We start from the raw sequence: 26,180 nt of genomic DNA on the forward strand, positions 1-26,180 counted from the left end.
AATTACACGGGAGGATCTTGTCAATGATCTCAAGGCAGCTGGGACCATAGTCACCAAGAAAACAATTGGTAACACACTACGCCGTGAAGGACTGAAATCCTGCAGCGCCCGTAAGGTCCCCCTGCTCAAGAAAGCACATATACAGGCCCGTCTGAAGTTTGCCAATGAACATCTGAATGATTCAGAGGAGAACTGGGTGAAAGTGTTGTGGTCAGATGAGACCAAAATCGAGCTCTTTGGCATCAACTCAACTCGCCGTGTTTGGAGGAGGAGGAATGCTGCCTATGACCCCAAGAACACCATCCCCACCGTCAAACATGGAGGTGGAAGCAATATGCTTTGGGGGTGTTTTTCAGCTAAGGGGACAGGACAACTTCACCGCATCAAAGGGACGATGGACGGGGCCATGTACCGTCAAATCTTGGGTGAGAACCTCCTTCCCTCAGCCAGGGCATTTAAAATGGGTCGTGGATGGGTATTCCAGCATAACAATGACCCAAAACACATGGCCAAGGCAACAAAGGAGTGGCTCAAGAAGAAGCAAATTAAGGTCCTGGAGTGGCCTAGCCAGTCTCCAGACCTTAATCCTATAGAAAATCTGTGGAGGGAGATGAAGGTTCGAGTTGCCAAATGTCAGCCTCGAAACCTTAATGACTTGGAGAAGATCTGCAAAGAGGAGTGGAACAAAATCCCTCCTGAGATGTATGCAATCCTGGTGGCCAACTACAAGAAACGTCTGACCTCTGTGATTGCCAACAAGGGTTTTGCCAACAAGTACAAGTCATGTTTTGCAGAGGGGTCAAATACTTATTTCCCTAATTAAAATGCAAATCAATTTATAACATTTTTACATGCGTTTTTCTGGATTTTTTTGTTGTTATTCTGTATCTCACTGTTCAAATAAACCTACCATTAAAATTATAGACTGATCATGTCTTTGTCAGTGGGCAAACGTACAAAATCAGCAGGGGATCAAATACCTTTTTCCCTCACTGTAGATGACTATATCCAAATATTGTTTGATTTGCTTGCCATCTATAGTGGTGATTACAGTAGTCTGACTGACGACTTTACTATGACGAGGACTTGCCAATATCAAGCTCTTTCCAAAAGCCTAATCTCTGATGAAGCAAGCTAAATTATGTTGTTTGTTTAGCTAGCTACAGTTGAAGTCGGAAGTTTACATACACTTAGGTTGGAGTCATTAAAACTTGTTTTTCAACCACTCCACAAATGTCTTGTTAACAAACTATAGTTTTGGCAAGTCGGTTAGGACATCTACTTTGTGCATTACACAAGTAATTTTTCCAACAATTGTTTACAGACAGATTATTTCACTTATAATTCACTGCATCACAATTCCAGTTCAGAAGTTTACATACACTAAAAAAAGTTGACTGTGCCTTTAAACAGTTTGGAAAATTCCAGAAAATGATGTCATGGCTTTAGAAAATTATGATAGGCTAATTGACATCATTTGAGTCAATTGGAGGTGTACCTGTGGATGTATTTCAAGGCCTACCTTCAAACTCTGTGCCTCTTTGCTTGACATCATGGGAAAATCTAAAGAAATCAGCCAAGAAAAAAATGGTAGACGTCCACATGTCTGGTTCATTCTTGGGAGCAATTTCCAAATGCCTGAAGGTACCACGTTCATCTGTACAAACAATAGTACACAAGTATAAACACCATGGGACCACGCAGCCGTCATACCGCTCAGGAAGGAGACGCATTCTGTCTCCTAGAGATCAACGTACTTTGGTGCGAAAAGTGCAAATCAATCCCAGAACAACAGCAAAGGACCTTGTGAAGATGCTGGAGGAAACACGTACAAAAGTACCTATATCCACAGTAAAACGAGTCCTATATCAACATAACCTGAAATGCTGCTCAGCAAGGAAGAAGCCATTGCTCCAAAACCGCCATAAAAAAGCTAGAATACGGTTTGAAGCACGGGGTGGCAGCATCATGCTGTGGGGCTATTTTGCTGCAGGAGGGACTGGTGCACTTCACAAAATAGATGGCATCATGAGGAAGGAAAATTATGTGGATATATTGAAGCAACATCTCAAGACATCAGTCAGGAAGTAAAAACTTGGTCGCAAATGGGTTTTCCAAATGGACAATGACCCCAATCATACTTCCAAAGTTGTGGAAAAATGGCTTAAGGTCAACAAAGTCAAGGTATTGGAGTGGCCATCACAAAGCCCTGACTTCATACCTATAGAACATTTGTGGGAAGAACTGAGAAAGCGTGTGCGAGCAAGGAGGCCTACAAACATGACTCAGTTACACCAGCTCTGTCAGGAGGATTGGGCCAAAATTCACCTAACTTATTGTGGGAAGCTTGTGGAAGGCTACTCAAAACTTTTGACCCAAGTTAAACAATATAAAGGCAATGCTACCAAATACTAATTGAGTGTATGTAAACTTCTGACCCACTGGGAATGTGATGAAAGAAATAAAAGCTGAAATAAATCATTCTCTCTACTATTATTCTGACATTTCACATTCTTAAAATAAAGTGGTGATCCTAACTGACCTAAGACAGGGAATTTTTACTAGGATTAAATGTCAGGAATTGTGAAAAACTGAGTTTAAATGTATTTGGCTAAGGTGTATGTAAACTTCCGACTTCAACTGTACATGCCAAATAGTTGGTACCTTCACGTATCTAAAATTACATGATCATTGATATTTAATGATCATGAAAAGCATGTATTTACTTGCTGTATAACTCTGATAATAGAGCTAAATGTGCGCAATTGTTTTGCATGTAATAATCTGACATTTGTAGTTTTGACTATGCTCAATAGTTGATGATATTAAAACCAAATAGTTAGAACATTTATTTAACAATCCCTTGAAAATGGCCAGCCTGCTCTCATATATTAGCAGCCCAGCAGCACATAGTTGTCAATGGTTTTAGCGGAGCTGGGGGTCTCCTTGCCCCCCAGCAGCCAAATCTAACGTATTGTGACGTTTTATTGAAACAACCTATATTCTATGGTTCTACATTCTAAAAGTCCAGATTATGCTGTTCTACATTCTACAGTTGGATCACTTGGAACTGAGTTTGAATCCCAACTAGGATGCAGAGATGGAAAATATGTTAAATTTAATGGCCGTTTCTCACCAACTGCTTTTAGTTTTTATCATCCGAATTCACACCGATGTGTCTTTTCCCCACTTTTCACGAAAATATTCTCAGAACACCACAAACGCTGCTTATGTTGTTCAAAGTGGCTAGAGAGTTTGCCAAACCCACATAAAAAAATACTACAGTGTACAAGATGGAGGGAATGTTGGAACATAACTAACAAAATTACAGTTAACGAAAATGTACACTTAATCCAGTATAAACTAATGTATAGAATGTATTATACAAGAGACACAATTCACAAATTCTACAGCACATTGGCAGTCATGTCTTAAGTGTAAAACTAACAATGACTCAATAATCCATGCCTTCTGGGAAGTCCAAAGTTATGGGCTGTGTTAGAAAGTTGGCTGACAGAAGTATTACAATGTGTATGTGTATGTTTTGCATTGTTACAAAAGTATTCATTCGGAAAGTATTAAGACCCCTTGACTTTTTACACATTCTGTTACATTACAGCCATATTCTAAAACTGATTAAAATTGTTTTTTCACCCTCATCAACCTACACACAATACCATATAATGACAAAGCAAAAACAGGTTTTTAGAAATGTTTGCAAATATATTTTAAAAAATAAAAAAACTGAAATATCACATTTACATACATATCCAGACCCTTTACTCAGTACTTTGTTGAAGCACCTTTGGCAGCGATTACAGCCTCAAGTCTTCTTGGGTATGACGCTATAAGCCTGGCACACCTGTATTTGGGGAGTTTCTCCCATTCTTCTGTGCAGATCCTCTCAAGCGCCGTCAGGTTGGATGGGGAGCATTGCTGCACAGCTATTTTCAGGTCTCTCCAGAGATGTTCGATCGGGTTCAAGTCCGGGCTCTGGCTGGGCCACTCAAGGACATTCAGAGACTTGTCCCGAAGCCACTCCTGCGTTGTCTTGGCTGTGTGCTTAGGGTTGTTGTCCTGTTGGAAGGTTGGAAAGTATTCAGACCCCTTGACGTTTTCCACATTTTGTTACGTTACGCCCTTATTCTAAAATTGATTATATTGGTCAGGGAGGTGAACAAGAACCTGATAGTCACTCTGACAGAGCTCCAGAGTAAAAAAAATAATAATTCACTTTGTCATTATGGGGTATTGTGTGTAGATTGATGAGGAAAATGTTTTATTTAATCATTTTTAGAATAAGTCTGTAACGTAACAAAATGTGGAAAAAGTCAAGGGGTCTGAATACTTTCCGAATGCACGGTCTATACAATTTGGAAAGGCACACACCTGTCGATATAAGGTCCCACAGCTGACAGTGCATGTCAGAGCACAAACCAAGCCATGAGATCAAAGGAATTGTCCATAGAGCTCCGAGACAGGATTGTGTCGAAGCACAGATCTGGGGAAGGGTACCATAACATTTCTACAGCATTGAAGGTCCCCAAGAACCCCTTGGCCTCCATCATTCTTAAATAGAAGATGTTTGGAACCACCAAGACTCTTCCTAGAGCTGGCCGCCCAGCCAAACTGAGCTATTGGGGGAGAAAGGCCTTAGTCAGGGAGGTGACCAAGAACCCGATGGTCACTCTGACAGAGCTCCAAAGTTCCTCTGTGGAGATGGAGAACCTTCCAGAAGGGCAACCATCTCTGCAGCACTGCACCAATCAGGCCTTTATGGTAAAGTGGGCAGATGGAAGCCACTCCTAAGTAAAAGGTACATGACAGCCCGCTTGGAGTTTGCCAAAAGGCACCAAAAGGACTAAAACCATGAGAAACAAGATTCTCTGGTCTGATGAAACCTGGCACCATCCCTACGATGAAGCATGGTGGTGGCAGCATCATGCAGTGGGGATGTTTTTCAGTGGCAGGGACTGGGAGACTAGTCAGGATCGAGGGAAAGATGAACAGAGTAAAGTACAGAGAGATTCTTGATGAAATCCTGCTCCAGAGCTCTCAGGAACTCCGACTGGGGCGAAGGTTCACCTTCAAACAGGACAACAACCCTAAGCACACAGCCAAGACAACGCAGGAGTGGCTTCGGGACAAGTCTCTGAATGTCCTTGAGTGGCTCAGCCAGAGCCTGGACTTGAAACCGATTGAACATCTCTGGAGAGACCTGAAAATAGCTGTGCAGCGTTGCTCCACATCCAACCTGACAGAGAAGAATGGGAGAAACTCCACAAATACAGCTGTGCCAAGCTTGTAGCGTCATACCCAAGAAGACTTGAGGCTGTAATCGCTGCCAAAGGTGCTTCAACAAAGTACTGAGTAAAGGGTCTGAATACTTACGTAAATGTGATATTTCAGTTTATTTTATTTTATACATTTACAACAACAAAAAATGCTTTGTCATTATGGGGTATTCTGTGCAGATTAATGAGGTAAAAAAGCAATTTCATCAATTTTAGAATAAGGCTGTAACATAATAAAATGTGGAAAATGTCAAGGGGTCTGAATACTTTCCGAATGCACTGTATAGGCCAGCATACAAATTGATTAATATAGGCCTATATATTAGTTTCTAATTTACACATCTCTCTTTCTTCTTGGTTTCCTTCTTGTGCAATTCACAAATCTCAGCTGGCATCAGTGACTGTATATGAATGGACAAAGCCATTGATCACGTGACACCATTCATTCCTATGTGAAGACTCAATAGCGCATTGAAGCCAAATGAAGTCAGTTAAGATGGTGTCTCATGTTGACATAGCCAAAGATTATTTATTATATTTCAAGATAGCAGAGTGACCGCTCTAACAATGGAAATACATTTTCTCAAAGGTTGAAGGCAGGAGAGATCAGGTGGGACTATTCTAGCCAATGAGAGGGCAGATATGCGTGAACAACAGGCACAACTAAGTCATTTTTCTCAAAGTTGCCGGAATGCTATGCATCGACTTATATCAGTACATTTGAAACAGCCTAAACATTACGAAACTTCTATTAGATCAAATAAGCCTCACGTAATTCGACACGCTCTCATAGACCTCCATACATTCACAGTTTGAGCTACTCCAGGAAGTGACATTGTAGGCTGACCGGGGTACTGCAGGCTGCTATTAGCAACTGAATTATCCTTGTAACTTCTTCTGTGTGCGATTTTAAAATAATCGGTTCAAGGACATACTGTATATCTGGTGTATTAGAAGCAATTATTGGTACCATAATTGTCTTAGATTTTGTTGTTGTTGATTTACACAAAGATTGACCACACAGATTGCCATTTTTCCATTCCACTATAATGGGAGATTCTGTTTTCTGCTGACACTGCCTGCAGTACCGCGGTCGGCCTTGAACTTCCGTGGCTTCAATGAGAGGGGGCAGTTGTTCTCCACTGGCTGGCATTTCCACTGGGCTCTCTCTCTTCCCTCTCTCTTCCTCTTTATACAGCTCTTGAACAAGTAACATAGAACAATGTGAGTCCCAGGAATAGCAATATAGTTTGGTCAAGCAATATAGTTTGGTCACATGTTGAGAATTTCTTTAAAACTAATATAGGCCTGTTTGAGGAGAGAAGTAGGTGACCTTGCTCTGGCTTGCTGAATATAAAATAGGCTACAGTGTTGGCAATGAGCTGACGGGGAAGTTTGAATGGCAAGAGTGTGGTGTGATCACATTGGCTAGTGGTGATGAATTGATAGGCTACATTGCACTGACGCATTGCAAACATACTAAACAGGCAGAGAGAAACAGATTCATACATTCAAACAATGAACCTGTCAGTGTGCAGCCTGTCAGTGGCAGAACAAGTGTCCCCGAGAACACTTTCTATTGGTCAACAGCCTATTTTCGCATGCAAAACCCCCACATAAATCAAACTTGTTCCGAATAAATATTTGACGGATTGCGGCAGGATAATATTTCGCAATTGGTGTGAAAGTCATATGATGCAAAACTCGTCATACCGGCTGTATTTCTGCTTAAACGGTGAACACCTCAGATACACATGAAAACATGAAATGACCCTGGGAATCGATAGAACATCACTCAGAGATGCACAAAAATAATATAACATTCAAAATGGGTGAATCTTTCCTTTAAGAGTGAAGAAAAAATACATTACCAAATCAACCAATAACAGATATGAGTGTACGTGCGTGTGTGTGTGCATGGGGTTATTTTATGAATGAGCTCTCCAGCTTTGTACAGCAGATGCAGATGTGTATCTATGCTTATTCACTCTCTAAATAGCTAAGTGAGATAGTCATCTGTATTTGTTGACACACTTCACTGCAATGAGGATACAGAGATAAATATATCCCACATTCCCTCTTTGGTGTGGAATTGTAACACACAACTGAATATTGAGAGGAAAGACCTCAACTTCTCTTCTCTCAATAACCAATGGCTGTACACACACCCGATCTACCTTACACCTGTGTGTTTTCCATTTTGTACTGTATGTTAAAGGCCCAGTGCAGTCAAAAACGTGATTTTCCTGTGTTTTATATATATTTCCACACTATGAGATTGGAATAGTACTGTGAAATTGGGAATATTATGATAATGCCCTTTTAGTGCAAGAACTGTTTGAAAAAACCGCCTGAAATTTCAGCCAGTTTTGGTGGGATGGAGTTTTGGCCTGCCTGGTGACATCTCTGGAAATAACAGCAGATTTTCTGTTTTCCCCTTCCCCACTCAGACCACTCCCAGACAGTCCTAGCAAAATTCTTGTTTGAGAAATTGTTCTTTGCTAAGAAGCTATCTTTGTTTCTTTTTTTTACCATAAAAACAGCTGCATTGGACCTTTACATTTCAGTTAATCTACTGAATTTATTGAATTGAAATGGACTTGACCCCAATTGTCACACCCTGGCTCTGGGACTCATTATGTTGAGCCAGGGTGTGTTCATTCTATGTGTTCTGTTTCTATGTTGGGTGTTCTAGGTTGTTTATTTCTATGGTTGACTGAGTGACTCCCAATCAGAGGCAACGAGTGTCAGCTGTGTGCTGGTTGTCTCTGATTGGGAGCCATATTTTACTGTCTGTGTTTCACTTTGTGTTTGTGGGTTTTTGTTCCGTGTTCGGTCATTGTCACTGAGGACTTCACGAGTCGTTTATTGTTTTGTTATTTCGTGTGTATGCTTTAATTAAATAAAGCAAGTATTTTCGCAACTAACGCTGCGCTTTGGTCCACTCCTTCATACGACGTTCGTGACAGAAAAACCCACCATAAAAGGACCAAGCAGCGTGTCCAGGAGCAGGCAGACTGGACATGGGAGGAAGCGCCAGGAAAGGAGATGGAGAGGCTGGCGATGGCCCAGGTGGGCAAATCGTGGTCCTGGGAGGACATGCTCGGGGGCAAGGGACCTTGGGGTAGGATTAAGGCCCTGGCGAGAGAGGAGCAGCGGCGTCAGCAGTGCCATCGTCGGACGGACGAGAGGCACCCCCAATAATTTTTTAGGGGGGGGCACACGGCATGGGCGACTGGGCAGCAGGAGGCTGCCACAGGGCGAAATGGGAGATGAGGAGAGAAGGCCACCGGGTTACGGGAGCCATTGGCGAGAGGAGGGAAGGAAGTTGTAGAGGCACGGCGAGAGGTACTGAGGTGTATTGCCAGTCCGGTCCGGCCCGTTCCTGATCCCCGTTTAAGGCCAGTGGTGTGTGTTCCCAGCCCAGTCCGGCCTGTTCCTGCTCCACGCACCAAGCCTACGGTGTGCGTCGACAGCCCAGCCCGGCCTGTCCCTGCTCCACGCACCAAGCCTACGGGGTGCGTCGCCAGCCCGGCCCGGCCTGTTCCTGCTCCACGCACCAAGCCTACGGGGTGCGTCGCCAGCCCAGCCCGGCCTGTCCCTGCTCCACGCACCAAGCCTACGGTGTGCGTCGCCAGCCCAGCCCGGCCTGTCCCTGCTCCACGCACCAAGCCTACGGTGTGCGTCGCCAGCCCGGCCCGGCCTGTCCCTGCTCCACGCACCAAGCCTACGGTGTGCGTCGTCAGCCGGGTTCAGCCCGTTCCTGCCACTCGCACCAAGCCAGGGGTGCGAGTCGTCAGCCTGGTTCAGCCCGTTCCTGCCACTCGCACCAAGCCAAGGGTGCGAGTCGTCAGCCAGGTCCGGCCCGTCGCTGCTCCACGCACCAAGCCAAGGGTGCGAGTCGTCAGTCCGGTGAGGCCCGTTCCGGCTCCACGCACCAAGCCAGGGGTGCGTATCGTCAGCCCGGTCCGGTCCGTTGCTGCTCCACGCACCAAGCCAGGGGGGCGCATCGTCAGCCAGGTCCGGTCCGTTCCTGCCTCACGCGCCAAGCCAGGGGTGCGCGTCGTCAGTCCGGTGCCTGATCAGGTACCGGTCAGCTGCTCCACAACGGAGCGTAAGCAATCCGCTCCGTCGATGTCCAGTCCAGATCCAGCCAGCGGGGTCAGACCGGACCAGGGGCGCTACGGGGGAATTATGGAAGGGTGGTGGTCAAGCCCGGAGCCGGAGCCGCCTCCGAGGAGGAATGCCCACCCAGCCCTCCCCCGTTTGGGGTTTGTTGAGGCGCGGTCGCAGTCCGCGCCTTTAGGGGGGGGGGTACTGTCACACCCTGGCTCTGGGACTCATTATGTTGAGCCAGGGTGTGTTCATTCTATGTGTTCTGTTTCTATGTTGGGTGTTCTAGGTTGTTTATTTCTATGGTTGACTGAGTGACTCCCAATCAGAGGCAACGAGTGTCAGCTGTGTGCTGGTTGTCTCTGATTGGGAGCCATATTTTACTGTCTGTGTTTCACTTTGTGTTTGTGGGTTTTTGTTCCGTGTTCGGTCATTGTCACTGAGGACTTCACGAGTCGTTTATTGTTTTGTTATTTCGTGTGTATGCTTTAATTAAATAAAGCAAGTATGTTCGCAACTAACGCTGCGCTTTGGTCCACTCCTTCATACGACGTTCGTGACACCAATCCTGAGTGCTGTCTTTATAGTGTCCTTTACTCAAAACAATCCAGTAAGAATCAACTGCTTAGTGGTTGAAAACGGTTGGACAGAAACAATCCTTTACTAACAATGCACTGTATAGGAACTAGTTGGTTACAGGAAATGGCCTGGGGAAAATGGTCTGATCCTGTAAAGAGAAGTGCTCTGTACTGTATTCTGTTTTGGGTGAAAGGAGTTAGTTTTTTTGCTGCTGGAAGTACAGTAGAGATGGAATTTTGCTTTCTACCCAACGGTGCCTAATGCACTACTGTATCCACCTAAATCTTCCACTTGGATGCACACACACACACACACACACACACACACACACACACACACACACACACACACACACGGCAGTGTGCTTCAGCTTTCATCTCTCACCTCCATTATTAAACATCTCTATCCACATGAGTGTTACATCACCCAATCACAGAGTCTATCCACATGAGTGTTTCATCACCCAATCACAGAGTTCTCTCTCCCTCAATTTTTCCTCTTTCTCTATATCTCCATAACTGTCTCGCTTGCTCTCTCTCACTGCCTCTCTTTTTTCTCTCCCCTCCTTCCCTGATGCATCCGCCCTATCCACTACTTATCTTCCTCTCTAACTATCGCTTTTGTCTCCTGCCTCCTCTCTCTCTTTATCTCTCTCTCTCTCTCTCTCTCTCTCTCTCTCTCTCTCTCTCTTTATCTCTCTCTCTCTCTCTCTCTCTCTCTCTCTCTCTCTCTCTCTCCTCAAACTCTCCACCTCTCACCCCTCCTCAATATTTAATTCAATTCGCATGAAATACATTTAAATATGTTTTTGATACTAGATGAATGACACGGACTCTCTCTCTGTCTGTCTCCAGGCGAACCTGAAGAAGTTTATGGAGTATGTTCAGCAGAGGAACATTGAGAAGGTGTCCAGGTTCCTGGAGAAAGGTCTGGACCCCAACTTCCATGACCCTGAATCGGGAGGTGAGGAGCCTGTTGCATCTCATTTATAACTGTTACGTACATTTTACACTAAATATCAACCATGCGCCATTCCTCAAAATAATACATGTCATTTTTGTTATACATACATTTGGCGCGGGCCCCCATTTTTCCATTATAAACCTGTCATAAAACTGTGAACCCGTGAACGAGCATTATAACTCCGCCTGGAAAACGCCCTCCATTCACCTTTTATGGTGACAATAACACCCTTTATAATTTGGAACTATTGGAATTAGGCCACGGCAGTTTCTAAAAGAAAGAGCAATGGCAAATTTGATCAAATTTTTTGTAGAGGTGTGGGCAGAATGTTTTTATATTTTGCAGTGACTTTTTCAAACTAAACATGCATGTTGCCTATAGCGAGTGCCTGTCCGCGCATTCTGCAAGATTGATTGTAGCCTATATTCAAAACAATTTAAAAGTAGGCTAAATGCTACAGACCACACTTCTATGCAAAAGACAAATTGTTGTTCAATATTTAGTTTATCAATATATTTTTGTGTTTTTTTGTCCTGCTGGTATAGGCTCTGAGATTAGGCTAAATATGCTATGATGTTGCGCTCCTATATTGCACCGCAATACTGTAGCCTGCCCATATTGTCAAATATTTTACATAAGCTGCCGGTCTATTGACTGTGTTGGCAGAATGTTTGAATCTTTTGCAGTATTTTATGCTGTATCTGGAAAAGGACTGTGACAGTTTCTGGAAGAGCAAACAATGATATATTGTTGTGGATCTGTCAGCAGAACATTTGAATTCAACTACACGTGAATTCTGAAACGTTGTTTGGCTTTTTGAAATTACAATAGGCTACATACAGTAGTAGCATACATACTAAAAGTAAAAGATCAACTGATGTTCAAGTTAAATTCGACTGTAGGCTAAAAACCGTGCTGCCTATGGGATCGCGTACAGCAAAACTTTAAATACATAGCCTATCTATTTACTTTGCTACTATAGTTCCAATTAAATGAGAGATGCGCATGGTAATTTGTTGTATGGCTACTTCTGGAATATGAACCCATCACGGCTAGAAAAGATTAGGAATTTAATTCTACAATGATTATGAAAATAAATAGGAAATTATTCCAAAAATAAAACAAACAGATTTACACTCTTCTCTGAATCTTGTTTGTCACGCCCTGGCTCTGGGGACACTGTTATGTTGAGCCAGGGTGTGTAATTCTATGTTTGTATTTCTATGTTGGCCTGAGTGACTCCCAATCAGAGGCAACGAGTGTCAGCTGGTTGTCTCTGATTGGGAGCCATATTTAACTGTCTGTCTTTCACTTTGTGTTTGTGGTTTCTTGTTCTTGTTTGGTTTGTGTTAAACCGTAGACATCACGTTATCGTCCGTTGTTTTGATCGTGTGATCATTCTATTAATAAATATGTACGCATTCAACGCTGCGCCTTGGTCTCTCCCTGACGTTCGTGACAGAAGAAACCACCACAACTGGACCAAGCAGCGAGTCGAGGAGCCATCGCCAGGGAGATCCCTAGCAGATCTCCGTGGCAGCCTCGACTGGGTCAAATCGAGGGAAGAGCAGAGAGAGTGGACTTGGGAACAATGGAGGAAGAGCCTCGACTGGGTCAAGCCCATTGAGGAGCTGAATAGCGGGAGTTGGAGACAGAGGAGCGAGAGTTGGGCGAGAACGGTAGAGGCCTGGCCCACGGGGAGGAGAGACCCCCAGAAAATTTTTAGGGGGGGGCTCACGACGTCGGACCAGCAGGAGGCCGCGATAGAGCGGCCCAGCGGGTTGCCAGAGGAGGCCGCCAGGTTACGGGGGCCACTGGTCGAAGAGGGGATGGAGGATGTAGAGGCACGGCGAGAGGTACTGGCGTGTGTTGCCAGTCCGGTCCGGCCCGTTCCAGATCCCGGTGTAGGGCCAGTGGTGTGTGTCCCCAGTACGGTCCGGTCCATTCCTGCTCCCCGCACCAAGTCTGTGGTGCGTTTCGTCAGCCCTGTCCGGCCCGTTCCTGCTCTCCGCACCAAGTCTGTGGTGCGCATCGCCAGCCCAGTCCGGCCCATTCCTGCTCCCCGCACCAAGTCTGTGGTGCGTTTCGTCAGCCCTGTCCGGCCCGTTCCTGCTCTCCGCACCAAGTCTGTGGTGCGGCGTCGCCAGCCCAGTCCGGCCAATTCCTGCTCCCGCACCAAGTCTGTGGTGCGTTTCGTCAGCCCTGTCCGGCCCGTTCCTGCTCTCCGCACCAAGTCTGTGGTGCGCGTCGCCAGCCCAGTCCGGCCCATTCCTGCTCCCCGCACCAAGTCTGTGGTGCGTTTCGTCAGCCCTGTCCGGCCCGTTCCTGCTCTCCGCACCAAGTCTGTGGTGCGCGCCAGCCCAGTCCGGCCCATCCAAGCTCCCCGCACCAAGTCAGTGGTGCGCTTCGTCAGCCCGGTCCGGCCCGCTCCTGCTCCCCACACCAAGCCAGTGGTGTGCGTCGTCGGTCCGGCACGGCCCGTGCCTGTTCCACTGGTGCCTGGTCCGGCACCGGTCAGATGCGTTACGCCGGAGCTAGAGCAATCCGCTCCATCAGTGTGCAGTCCAGCTCCGGCCAGCGGGGCCAGACCGGACCAGGGGTACTTTGGGGGGTTGGAGAGGGAGTGGGGATCAGGCCCGAGCCGGATCCGCCGCCAAGGCGGAGTGCCCACCCGGTCCCTCCCCTGTGGTATTTAGTTGGCGCGGTCGGAGTCCGCGCCTTTAGGGGGGTACTGTCACGCCCCTGGCTCTGGGGACACTGTTATGTTGAGCCAGGGTGTGTAATTCTATGTTTGTATTTCTATGTTGGCCTGAGTGACTCCCAATCAGAGGCAACGAGTGTCAGCTGGTTGTCTCTGATTGGGAGCCATATTTAACTGTCTGTCTTTCACTTTGTGTTTGTGGTTTCTTGTTCTTGTTTGGTTTGTGTTAAACCGTAGACATCACGTTATCGTCCGTTGTTTTGATCGTGTGATCATTCTATTAATAAATATGTACGCATTCAACGCTGCGCCTTGGTCTCTCCCTGACGTTCGTGACATTGTTGTTATGTTTTTATGAATAAGCTTGTCATCATATCCACCATTTGCACAAAAACGTACTTGCAATAGAAAATGTGCATACGCACGGTCTAAAGTTTGTGTGGATGAAAGGAAATTCTCAAGGCAATTTCAGTTTTTATAAATGACACATTTTGCGGGAACACTGAGGCACGCATATTTTGGGGTATATTTTGTAAGTATGCAAGATTTAAAAATGAGGCAGGACGCAGACGCAGGAATTAACAAGGTAAAGGTTTACTTAATAATGAGAAAGAGAATAACAAAGAGAGAGTAAACGACACGACGCTAACAATTACACACAACAATGAACTAACAGTCCAGGGCCATATAGGGGGTGGTGATGAGATGATGAGGTGCAGGTGCGCTGGAGGTGATTAGGGTGCGTTGGGTTTCCCTTCCTGTGTTTGCCGAGGTGGTGCGCTCAGACCGGTGGCTCAGTAGACCGGCGAATCAGAGCGCCGGAGGGGAGCAACGGGAGGAGACGTGACAGTACCCCCACCCCCGGACGCGCGGTTCCGGCCGCAGGACATCACCAGCCAGGAGGACGAGGACGAGAAGCGGGCCGGTCAGGGCGGCGACGGTGGAAGTCCCGAATTAGGTTGGGGTCCAGAATGTCCCCAGCCGGAACCCAGCCCCTCTCCTCAGGGCCATACCCCTCCCAGTCCATCAGGTAAAGGAGCCGTCCCCCATGGAACCTTGAGTCCAGCAGATCCCTCACAGCATATGCCGGACTCCCGTCAATGTCCAGGGGCGGAGGGGGCATACCCCGGGGGACGGCATCCGCCAGAGGACCTGGAACCACCAGCCTGAGGAGAGACACATGAAAAATAGGTGAGACACGGTAGTGAATGGGGAAGGAGCAGACGGTACGACACCTCATTAATCCGCCGTAGGACGGGAGGTTTCGAGTGGACAGCCAGATGCAATCACCAGGCTGGAATACGGGAGCCTCACTGCGGTGGCGGTCAGCTTGGTCCTTCTGCCGACGAATGGCCCTCTGGAGACGGACATGGGTGGCGTCCCAGACCTGTCCGGCCCTGTGGAACCACTCGTCGACAGCGGGCGCATCGGTCTGGCTGGGTGTCCAAGGGGCCAGGGCCGGCTGGTACCCCAGGACGCATTGGAATGGAGTGAGCCCCGTGGAGGAGTGAACAAGGAAGTTCTGGGCATATTCTGCCCAGGGAAGAAAACTCGCCCACTCACCCTGCCGGTCCTGACAGTAGCAATGAAGAAACCTCCCCAGCTCCTGGTTCATGCGCTCCACCTGCCCATTAGTCCTATACCCGGAAGTGAGGCTGGCCGTGGCCCCAATCTTCTCCAGGAAAGCTTTCCACACTCGGGAGGTGAATTGGGGGCCACGGTCCGAGACGATGTCCTCCGGAAGTCCATAGTGTCGGAAGACCTGTTGGAACAGGACCTCAGCGACCTGGAGAGCAGAAGGAAGACCAGTTAGTGGCAAAAACGACATGATTTTGAGAACCGATCTACGACCACTATGACTGTGGTGAAGCTGTCAGAACGTGGGTGGTCGGTGACAAAGTCTATGGACAGATGTGACCAAGCTCGCTGAGGCACTGGTAGAGGAACTAGTTTGCCTGCCGGGGCGTTCCGAGGTGTTTTCGTTTGGGCACATACGGAACAGGAGTTGACATAGCGAGAGACATCAGAAGCCAAGGTGGCCCACCAGTATTTTTGTGCTAGAGAATGCAGGGTGCGCGTAATAACAGAGTGCCCTGCCGTAAGGGTGGTGTGCGCCCAGATCAGCAGGCGGTCACGGACACTGGTGGGTACATACACGCACCTCGGAGGGGCGTTGGCAGGCGCTGGGTCCTCCTGAGCCGCCAGGCGGATGTCTTCGTCCACATCCCAAACGACAGGTACAGCGATGAGACGAGGGCAGGATAGGACCCCCCAGATCCTTCCTCTCTCCGGTATGGTGCATCCTGGAGAGTGCGTCGGCTTTCACATTCTAGGATCCTGGGTGGTAGGACAGAATGAATTGAAAGCGAGTAAGAAATTGGGCCCACCTGGCTTGACGAGAGTTCATCCGTTTCGCTGCCCGTATGTGCTCCAAATTCCGGTGGTCAGTAAGAATCCGGAATGGATGGACTGCGCCCTCCAGCCAGTGTCCATTGTTCCTCTCTGCGGGGGTACGCTTTTTAGAGCAAAAGGCACAGGGATACATTTTCTCTGGCTTACCGTGCCGCTGGGAGAGGATCGCACCCACACCCTCCTCCGATGCGTCCACCTCCAGGATGAAAGGACGAGATAGATGTGGGTGTTTTAGGATGGCCGCTGTGGTGAACCTCTCCTTCAGCCTCTTGAAGGCAGCGTCAGCCTCAGGGTTGCAGGCCCACCCTTAAGGAGAGAGGTGAGCGGGGCGGCTATGGAGCTGAAGGACCTGATGAAACGCCAGTAAAAATTGGCGAAACCCAGGAAGCTCTGAAGGCCCTTGATGGTGGTGGGGACTGGCCATGACCTGATGGCATCCGTCGTCTCTCTTTCCATGAACACCCCGAGGACTGATCCTGTATCCCAGGAAGGAGATGGCCTGTTCGTGGAATTTGCATTTCTCCCCCTTTACCAACAGGCTGTGTTCCTGGAGGCGGAGTAGGACAGCTCGGACATCCCTGACGTGCTCCTTGAACGTAGCCGAGTAGATCAGGATATCGTCGATGTACACCACCACCTGTCTACTCAGCATGTCTCAGAACACGTCATTGACGAAGGACTGGAACACAGAAGGTGCGTTGGCGAGGCCGTAGGGTAATGACGCAGTATTCGTAGTGGCCTGAGGTAGTGCTGAATGCCGTCTTCCACGTGTCTCCTTCCCGGATTCGGATCCGGTTGTAGGCACTCCTCAGGTCCAACTTGGTAAAGTACCAGGCCCCTCGTAGCTGCTCGATGGCCAACGGAACCAGAGGGAGGGGGTACCGGTACTTGGGGGTGACTGCGTTCAGCCCCCTGTAGTCAATGCATGGTCTCAGTCCGCTGTCGTTTTTGGCCACAAAGAAGAAGCTGGCGGAGGCAGGAGAGGTAGAGCATCTGATGAACCCCTGGTTCTGGGTCTCCGCCACATACTTCTCCATGGCCTCAGTCTCCGCCATGGAAAGGGGGTAAATGCGACTCTTCGGGGATAATGTCCCTCCAGCAGGTCAATGGGACGTGACACCCTGGAAATGATGGAATCAAAGACACCTGCAAAGTTAATTTAGATCAAACAAAACATGAATAGAAATGATTGATTAGATGCAAAAAACTTCCCTGCAAATGTCAAGGACGGAAGGGGGCATGACTTTAAAAATGCCAGTGATAACTCATTTGTCTCTGCTAGTGTTAAAGAGGGGGAGAGATAGAGACATACAGACATACAGAGATATTATACAGACATACCACTACAGAGACAGACAGACAGACAGACAGACAGACAGACTGACGGATACAGAAACAGACAGACAGACAGACAGACAGACAGACAGACAGATACAGAGATGGAGGTAGACACTTAGACGGACAGATAGAGGTAGATAACAAGCTCGGCTGTGATTATTCTGGTTGGCTGCCTGCTGAGCGATTTCCGTCCAGCCGTTTCTGCACCATACCAATGCGTGCTAGGGTAAAGCTGGATTATTTTTCATGCTAATCTCCTCATGTTTATGCAAATGTTTGTACAGCCATTTGTTGAGAGCCTCCAGTGGGGTGACCTCTGAGAGAGAGAGAGAGACAGAGAGAGAGAGAGAGAGAGAGAGCGAGAGAGACAGACAGACAGAGAGCGAGAGAGAGAGAGAGAACAAACAAATGGAAAATAAATTACAATATAATTTTGTTAATTTTGTTTGAAATGCTAGTTTTGTTGTCTGTGTGTGCACGTGTTTGTGAATATACTAAACCAGAGTTTCCCAAACTCGGTCCTCGGGACCCCAAGGGATGCACGTTTTGGTTTTTGCCCTAACAATACACAGCTTATTCAAATGATCTTATCTGTCTCTGTCTGGTTTTGATAAACACCAACTCCATCATGTTTATCACACAAAGTAATTTCACTGACAAGGCCCTCAAAGGCACGGAATTTGTCTTCTTAAATGAATCACTTGAAAGGCACGAGAGTGGATTCATCTGGAAATGGAACTAGACTTTTTTTCCCCTTCCTTTATCACTCTAATCAGAGACATTTAAAGGGGAAGGCCTTCTTAATAAAATGTTTCGATTTATTTGTATACAAACAATTGACTACTCAAGCACAGAATAAGGATTCTATAGTCATTGTTATTCTTTATGTTTGTTTAACCCTTATATTACAAGTTAACACCCTACAGTCGATGTCCGCGCCCCTGCAAAATCTATTTAGCATTAAAAAAGAAATCCCCATAAAAATCTGTCAATTAAAGTAGAGATATCTAGTTGCATTGGAAGAGTCTCAATCCACCGCATCCGCCTATGTCGCACTTCCGCATCTATGGTGACAGGTGACAGAGCTAGAGCGGTGTTTGTCAGACCATGAGGTCCCCCGGTACCAGTTGAAAAACTTAATGGAAGTATATATGGAGACTGTTCAGTGCCAAAAATAAGGGGTTAAATACATACATAAAAGAAATATATATATATAATATTAATAATATTTCCTGATCTTTCTTATATCTCTCAGATATAGGACAGACACTTCAGAACAAACTTCCTTTTGATTTATTTTAGGGGACTATCTGTTATTCCATGTAGTCAATCTGTTATTCAATGTGTTTGTATGGGCTAATAGCAGTAAGGCCAAAAATATGCCAAATATTTTGTTTCTGTATTTTTTTGATACTTCAAGGGGTCGTAAAATTCAAAATCAAATAGCAAAATTATCCTTGGTATCACCTTTTTAAAACAATTCCTTATACACTACATGATCAAAAGTATGTGGACACCTCACCAACATCTCATTCCAAAATCATGGGCATTAATATGGAGTTGGTCCCCCTTTTGCGGCTATAACAGCCTCCACTCTTCTGGGAAGGCTTTCCACTAGATGTTGGAACAGTGCTGAGAGGACTTGGTTCCATTCAGCCACAAGAGCACTAGTGAGGTTGGGCACTGATATTGGGCGATTAGGCCTGGCTCTCAGTCGGTGTTCCAATTCATCCCAAAGGTGTTCGATGGGGTTGAGGTCAGGACTCTGTGCAGGCCAGTCAAGTTCTTCCACACCAATCATTACAAACCATTTCTGTATGGACCTCGCTTTGTGCACGGGGGCATTGTCATGCTGAAACAGGAAAGGGCCTTCCCCAAGCTGTTGCCACAAAGTTGGAAGCACAGAATCGTCTAGAATATCATTGTATGCTGTAGCGTTAAGATTTCCCTTCACTGGAACTAAGGGGCCTAGCCCGAACCATGAAAAACAGCCCCAGACCATTATTCCTCCTCCACCAAACTTTACAGTTGGCACTATGCATTCGGGCAGGTAGCGTTCTCCTGGCATCCACCAAACCCAGATTCGTCCGTCGGACTGCCAGATGGTGAAGCGTGATCCATCATGGCTGAGTTGTTGTTGCTCCTAGACGTTTCTACTTCCCAATAACAGCACTTACAGTTGACTGGGGCATCTCTAGCAGGGCAGAAATTTGACGGTGCCACGTTGAAAATAATCTAATGCCAATGTTTGTCAATGGAGATTGCATGGCTGTGTGCTTGATTTTATACACCTTTCAGCAACGGGTGTGGCTGAATAACCGAATCCACTAATTTGAAGGGGTGCCCACATATTTTTGTATATATAGTGTAGACTTTCATGGGTTAAATTGACTAAGAAAACATTCTCCATTACAGCATTGATCTGGGGAAGAGTAGCAGGGGAGATGAGAAGGGATGAATAAGCCAGTTGGAAACTAGGGATGATTAGGTGGCCATAATATAATGATTGCCAGATTGAATACTGGGGTTAACACCTCTACTCTGATAGTTTCATGTGATATGGGATATTCAGGGCCTTCATTTGAAGGATGGAGGAAAGCACCAAATAGATATTTCTTCATCAACTGGCATGAGATGGACAGCATTACTAATGAGAATATGATGAGATTAAAAACATGATTCCAATCTAATCTAATCTAATCTGAGGTCATCCATAGGGTGGGAGGGTCAATGTATGTGCATTTACATTCCTCTACCACACTACAAAGTCAACTCTAATGCAGAAGAGATGCTTCTGTCTCAGTACCATCCACAGTGTACACTGGAAAGCTGTCCTGTTGTATATTAAACATGGTTCCTCTCTGCCCCTGTGTGCTGTAGAATGTCCTCTGACCATGGCGTCTCAGCTGGAGGGCTGTGCAGAGCTCATCAAGGTGCTGAAGAGTGGAGGAGCTCACCTGGACTTCAGGACCCAAGACGGCATCACTGCCCTGCACAAGGCTGTTCGCACCAAGAACCATACAGCGCTCATAGTGAGTACACACGCGTGCACACACACACACACACACGCGTGCACACACACACACACACACACACACACACACACACACACATGCATGCATAGGCATGTTCTCAGTGAATGGATGTGTGTCATTACTGATGGCTCTGATATGACTCATATAATTGTTCTCATCTTGAGAGCTATAGCTGTAGTGGAGAGAAGCCCATCATCTTAATGGACCATGACCCTCTTCTTGATCTACATGAGTGCGGCAGCCAATTAGAGAAAATGTAGACCAGACAAAGGAAATATAGTGTTTTCATACATGGGTTTTAATAGGTTCTGTAGGGCTTGTCTCTGTGAGTGTGTGCATTTGATGTGTGTGTATTCTCTAACTCTTTCTCTCACTTTCTCCTCTTTTCTCTCACTTTCTCTCTCTCCTCTTTTTTCTCTCTTTCTCTGTCAGACGTTGCTGGACCTGGGTGCGTCTCCTGACTATAAAGACAGTCGAGGGTTAAGTCCGCTCTATCACAGCTCTATGGTAGGAGGAGACCCCTACTGCTGTGAACTACTGCTCCACGACCACGCTCAGGTGGGCTGTGTGGACGAGAACGGCTGGCAGGAGATACACCAGGTAAACACACACACATACATACAGAGAGCGACTGCTCTTCCCAGACACGGACACTACTGTAGATTGAGACTGTGAAATTGTGATGAAACCTTCCCGTTGGTTTTATGAGGAAGAAAATGTAAGGGAAGAGCAAATAGGGAGACATACAATATTAATTTCCTAATTTGATGGGGCACAAAAGCACTGTAGACTTCATAAGGTTTTCTATGGAGGGAACGGAAGCAGCACTACAAGGCTTGATAAAACCCGGCAGACCCTGTCATTATATAAACCTTAAAGGACTGTAGCACTAGAACTGTCAACAGTACTGTGTCCACAGTGTTCCAATGTTCCCACTGCTCTCTCTTCTCTTCTCCTCTCCTCTTCACACCAGCATGTCTGGGGACCTCCATGGTTACCCCTCCCGCCTGCCTTGTTCTCCCCCACCACTAGCCTCTGTTTCTGGGGTATCATGGTGCCGTCTAAACCTCTGAACCTACCACATCTGTCCAAACACAGTCACCACACAATTCAATGCAGGGTTAGTCTGGAGGCTTGGAGACCTACAGTATAATCAGGCTAAACTGACAGGCTGTTGGTGAGAGAATGAAAGAGAGAGATGAGAATGGAGTGTGAGAGAAAGGAACTCTTACCCAGTTTGACTTGGGGGGAGAGGAAGCTGACACTAAATCTGGGCCTACAGGCCAGCTTTCCAGAGCCCTCAATTACTATACTCTAATAAGTTACCTTCCCTCTGTTAGTATTTATTGTGTGTGTGTGTGTGTGTGTGAATATTAGGAAAAACTATTGAAGAGTGATTATTAACAATTCCAACATAATGTGTGCTGCTGTAACACACAGATAAGACAAAACAAAAGAGAGAGGGAACAATTATTATAGTGCATGTGTGGGCGAGAGAAACAGAGAAGAGAACAGAAAAGAGTAATGGGTTGTATCCAATATCACACAATTTATGATACCTCAATCACCCAAACTAGCATCCATGTGGCTCTAAGGTGGCCATCTTGTTTGTCTCCCCATAAAGGCGTGTCGTCATGGTCACGTTCAGCACTTGGAGCACCTGCTGTTTTACGGAGCTGACATGGCCGCCCAGAACGCCTCTGGAAACACCGCCCTGCACGTCTGTGCCCTCTACAACCAGGTAACACACTGTATGGTGTGTGTTGTGTGTGCAAGTGTGTGCGTCAGATAAGTAGTGGTGAGTAAGCGGTGGTTTAGAGGGGTTCGACAAATGTCTGTGTGTGTTACAGCTGCCTTTTAAATGTTGCTATCACTTACCTGGTCAATATGTCAATTCAGGAAGTGTATTGGTTCTAGTAGGCTGCTGAGTGGACGGACTGTCAGATTCAATGGAGACAATGTAAGAGTCATATTGATAGTAGCGAGCGATTTAGAGATGAGATAGGATCCAGTGAGAGAATGAGACATTGAGTGCTGAGATTGGGGACTGAGCCTAATTGAAGTGACTACTTGAAAAGCCATGGCTCAGGTGCTAAGAACAGAGTACTACAGTTGTTGGGTTGCTTCCTACATGGGCCACATCTACTGAGTATGGCTTTGTATAAAATATTTCTGTCTGTGAAATGTACACCACACTGACACACACGCATACATACACACACACCAACTTGGAGTCCCTACTTCCGGTTTTCAGGGGAAACGGAAGTTAGGTTGAAAATACTGTAGAAACATCTACTTTCTGCCAATGCTCCTAAACGTGACACACACGCACGGACGCACACACTGTGATGTGCCAGTGTGTAGTGCAAGGCCAAGGCCGCTGCTCTGTGCCAGAATCCTGCTGTACTCTTAACCACTAAGTGAACAGCATGGTGTGTGAGTGTGTGTGTTAGAGTGACTCCGCTGACTACACTCATGCGCAATGACCTGTTTCCAAGGCTCTAGAACACTACAGTCTCTAGAGAGTGTGTACATGCATGTGAGTGCACAAAAAGTGTGTCTGAGAGGGGGTCGAGGAGAAGAACATCAATACTTAATCTTGGCTGTTTGCTACACATGCACGTGACTAAGGATAGTATGTTCTACTACTGGCTGGAAAGAGAGGGAGGGGTGGAGGAGAGTGGAAGGGAAAGAATGGAAACTGTTGACGTGCATTTAAGACATAATAGTGAATTAGGGCTCACACAACCTTGAATAAAATGCCATAAAGTGTCATATTTTAGGTGATCCAAATGTCCTCAAAATTGGTAGCCTACCATGTTACCTTGAACAAAACTGATTTTAACCTCTGAGTCGTGCTAATGAATATTCATGGTACAATGGACAAGTTAGGGGAAAAAGGTTTTACTCCTCCCCTTCATAGACCCTGTCTCTGCAGGGTCCTATCGTCAAAGACAGGTTTCATCCCTCCAGTGTTTAGAGATCCAGGAGGCCACCGCTGAGCAGATCAATCCCAGGGACAGAGCTTCTAAGTGGGGGGGGGTGGAATCACACACCTGTCAGACAAGACATGGAGAGGGAACAGAATGGCATCGGGAAGATTCTAAATGTGATTGTATCTTACATTATTTTGACAATGGAAACCTCTAGAAATCTGTTGAATTCTGAATGTCAAACTGAGCCTCCTGAATGATTATTTTTTTCCAACTGCTTACACACGTTTTCAAAACTCTACACACAATTCCCAAAACTGCACACACAAAATGCCTCACATCTCCTTCAAAATGTAACACTGCATTCAAAATGCCATAAACATGTCAGAATGAAGCATTTGCATCAAATGGCAAAAACATATTTCATAATAGTAAATGTTTGGATATACCATGTAAACACTGTTGTTCTCAATCTAAATCTCAGTCACCAGTGCTAAGCTACGCTTCATCTCTTCTCCGGGCTGGGTCTGGACACAATACTTCGTCCACATCACAAGATACGTTTTCTCTTGCTAAACATCGAGGGAAGTATCTCCTAGCATGGCGTATCCAACCTTGGACAGAGGCAACCTCTATGTCCCCACATGCGTCCTCCATTGCCTGGAGAAGCGGCATGCGGGCATAGGGTTGGCGATCATACACTTTCCAGCGCCAGGCTGAGAATAATTCCTCTATGGGATTTAGAAAAGGTGAATATGGGGGTAGGTACAAAACTACAAATTGTGGATGGGTGGCAAACCAGTTTTGGACCAGAACAGCCCGGTGAAAACTAACATTGTCCCATATAACCACAAATCTAGCAGGCTCCTGATCTGGAACAGGGACAAGCATTGTGTAAATTGCATCCAGAAAAGTGAGCATATGGCCGGTGTTGTACAGACCCAATGTGGCATTGTGATGGAGGACCCCGTTTTGAGTGATGGCAGCACACAGTTATATTACCCCCACGCTGTCCAGGGACATTGGTAATTGCCCTCTGTCCTATTACATTTCTTCCGCAGCGCCTGGTTTTAGTGAGGTTGAAGCCAACCTCATCCACGTAAATAAATTAATGGAGAATTACATGGGCATCCATCTCCAATACTCTCTGTAACAGACAAAAGGATATATAGATGAGTAAATATGGTATGTCTGAAGTACTGTTGCATACATACCTCTACAAAGTCATGTCGCAGAATCTTGACTGTCAGAGTTTCTCTCAAATGGCACCTTGTAAAGTTGTTTCATCGTCACTTGGTGCCGTTGGAGGATGCGTTGTATGGTCGACAGGCTTACAGCATTGATATTGTTAAATATGGTGTCATTATTCAAAATATGCTCTCTTATCTTTCGAATCCTAATTGCATTGTTGGCTAAAACCATATTTATAATTGCAGTCTCTTGTACATCTGTAAACAAGCATCCTCGTCCTCCATGATGTCTTTGCCTTTCCACTCTGTACAGAATTCAAACACAGTATGTGTTCAGCATAGGAACTGTAAACAATGTACAACAAAATGTAGTACAGCATGATAACCAACCTCATTCATTCAATGCAGTGCAGTAAATGAATGGCTTAGAGCAAGCATGTTTATGCAATCATACGTATTTTACAGTACATTACTGTAATGCTAAAATAGTCATTAGATAGTTGCATACCTGTTCTCATTTCTGAAGGTTTGAATTATGGACGCCACTGTAAATCGACTCAAGTTGGGCTGGACTCTCAGTCAAGCCTCTCTCATGGTCAAACAGTGGTTGATCACATGATCAACAAGTGTTGCCCTAATCTCATCAGAGATGGCTCTCCTTCCTTCTCTTCTTTGCCCTCGTCCTCTTCTTCCTCTTCCTCCTACTCCTCTTCCAACTCTTCGTCTTTGAATTTGTCCTCGTTGTTGTCCCCTGCCTCTCCCTCCTACTCCTCTTGCTCTCTGTCCATTGTTGGCATCCATTGTTCAAAACAGGTAATCTGACCTTTGACCTATTTACAGGCATATACTACAGTAAAGCAGTGATTGGTTAGTGATCAGTTAAGCAATTAGTGTTTGCACATGTGAGGAGTGTGTGTGTGACCTGGTGAATAAATGTAGCATTTTGATTGGTTGTGTTTGGAAAAGGAAAGTTAGTCACTTCCTGTTAGATTTTTGTGTTTTAGGTAGAGAATTGTGTGTTTTTTTTTGTTGAAAAAAGTGTTTTATGCAATTGACAACTGAGTCAAAGGCTGAGAAATAGCTTATAGTTTTGGAGATTTGGTGTGTAGTTTTGCACTTTGAGAGAGGTTTCAAAAATCTTGTGACATAAAAAGATTTTGTGTGTAAGCAAAACTTTAGTAAAATGCACAGCTTTACTATACATCGTTTTTTGCCACTGTACTGTAGGGGTACTCTACTCCTGGAGTTGACCTGCTGATGTTGAATGTACATCGTGGTAAAAAAAAACGTGGTGACAAAGTCTTCTGGATGCTTAATGGTTTCCTATAATATATGACTAGTGCTGTGAGCAGGGAGAGGGATGTCCCTCTCTATAATTGGTCTCCTGGAGTGTGTGTGTGTGTGTTTCGGTGCGTGTGTGTGTTTGCGTGTGTGTGTGTTTGAGAGAGCACAGAGGCAGCAGTTGATGCATGGGTTTTCTACCGCATTTCATCTCCCCATTCCAAATTAAAAGAACATGCACACACAATTACGCAGACAATGACACACGCAGATTCCATATGTGTTATTTCATAGTTTTGATGTCTTCACTATTATTCTACAATGTAGAAAATAGCAAAAAA

The 26,180-nt window shown here is 46.0% G+C and overlaps 1 protein-coding gene across 1 annotated transcript in view; it reads left to right on the forward strand.

Annotated features, from left to right (window-relative positions):
* LOC121576365 (SH3 and multiple ankyrin repeat domains protein 3) overlaps positions 1-26,180 on the forward strand; it is a 226,862-nt gene that overhangs the window by 61,494 nt on the left and 139,188 nt on the right. The window contains exons 2-5 of the mRNA XM_045223640.1: positions 10,841-10,949; positions 20,281-20,432; positions 20,868-21,035; positions 22,060-22,176. Coding sequence (XP_045079575.1) covers positions 10,841-10,949; positions 20,281-20,432; positions 20,868-21,035; positions 22,060-22,176 — 546 coding nt within the window. The remainder of the gene's footprint in view (positions 1-10,840; positions 10,950-20,280; positions 20,433-20,867; positions 21,036-22,059; positions 22,177-26,180) is intronic.

This window comes from Coregonus clupeaformis, chromosome 11, assembly GCF_020615455.1.
Source record: "Coregonus clupeaformis isolate EN_2021a chromosome 11, ASM2061545v1, whole genome shotgun sequence".
Taxonomy (NCBI): domain Eukaryota; kingdom Metazoa; phylum Chordata; class Actinopteri; order Salmoniformes; family Salmonidae; genus Coregonus; species Coregonus clupeaformis.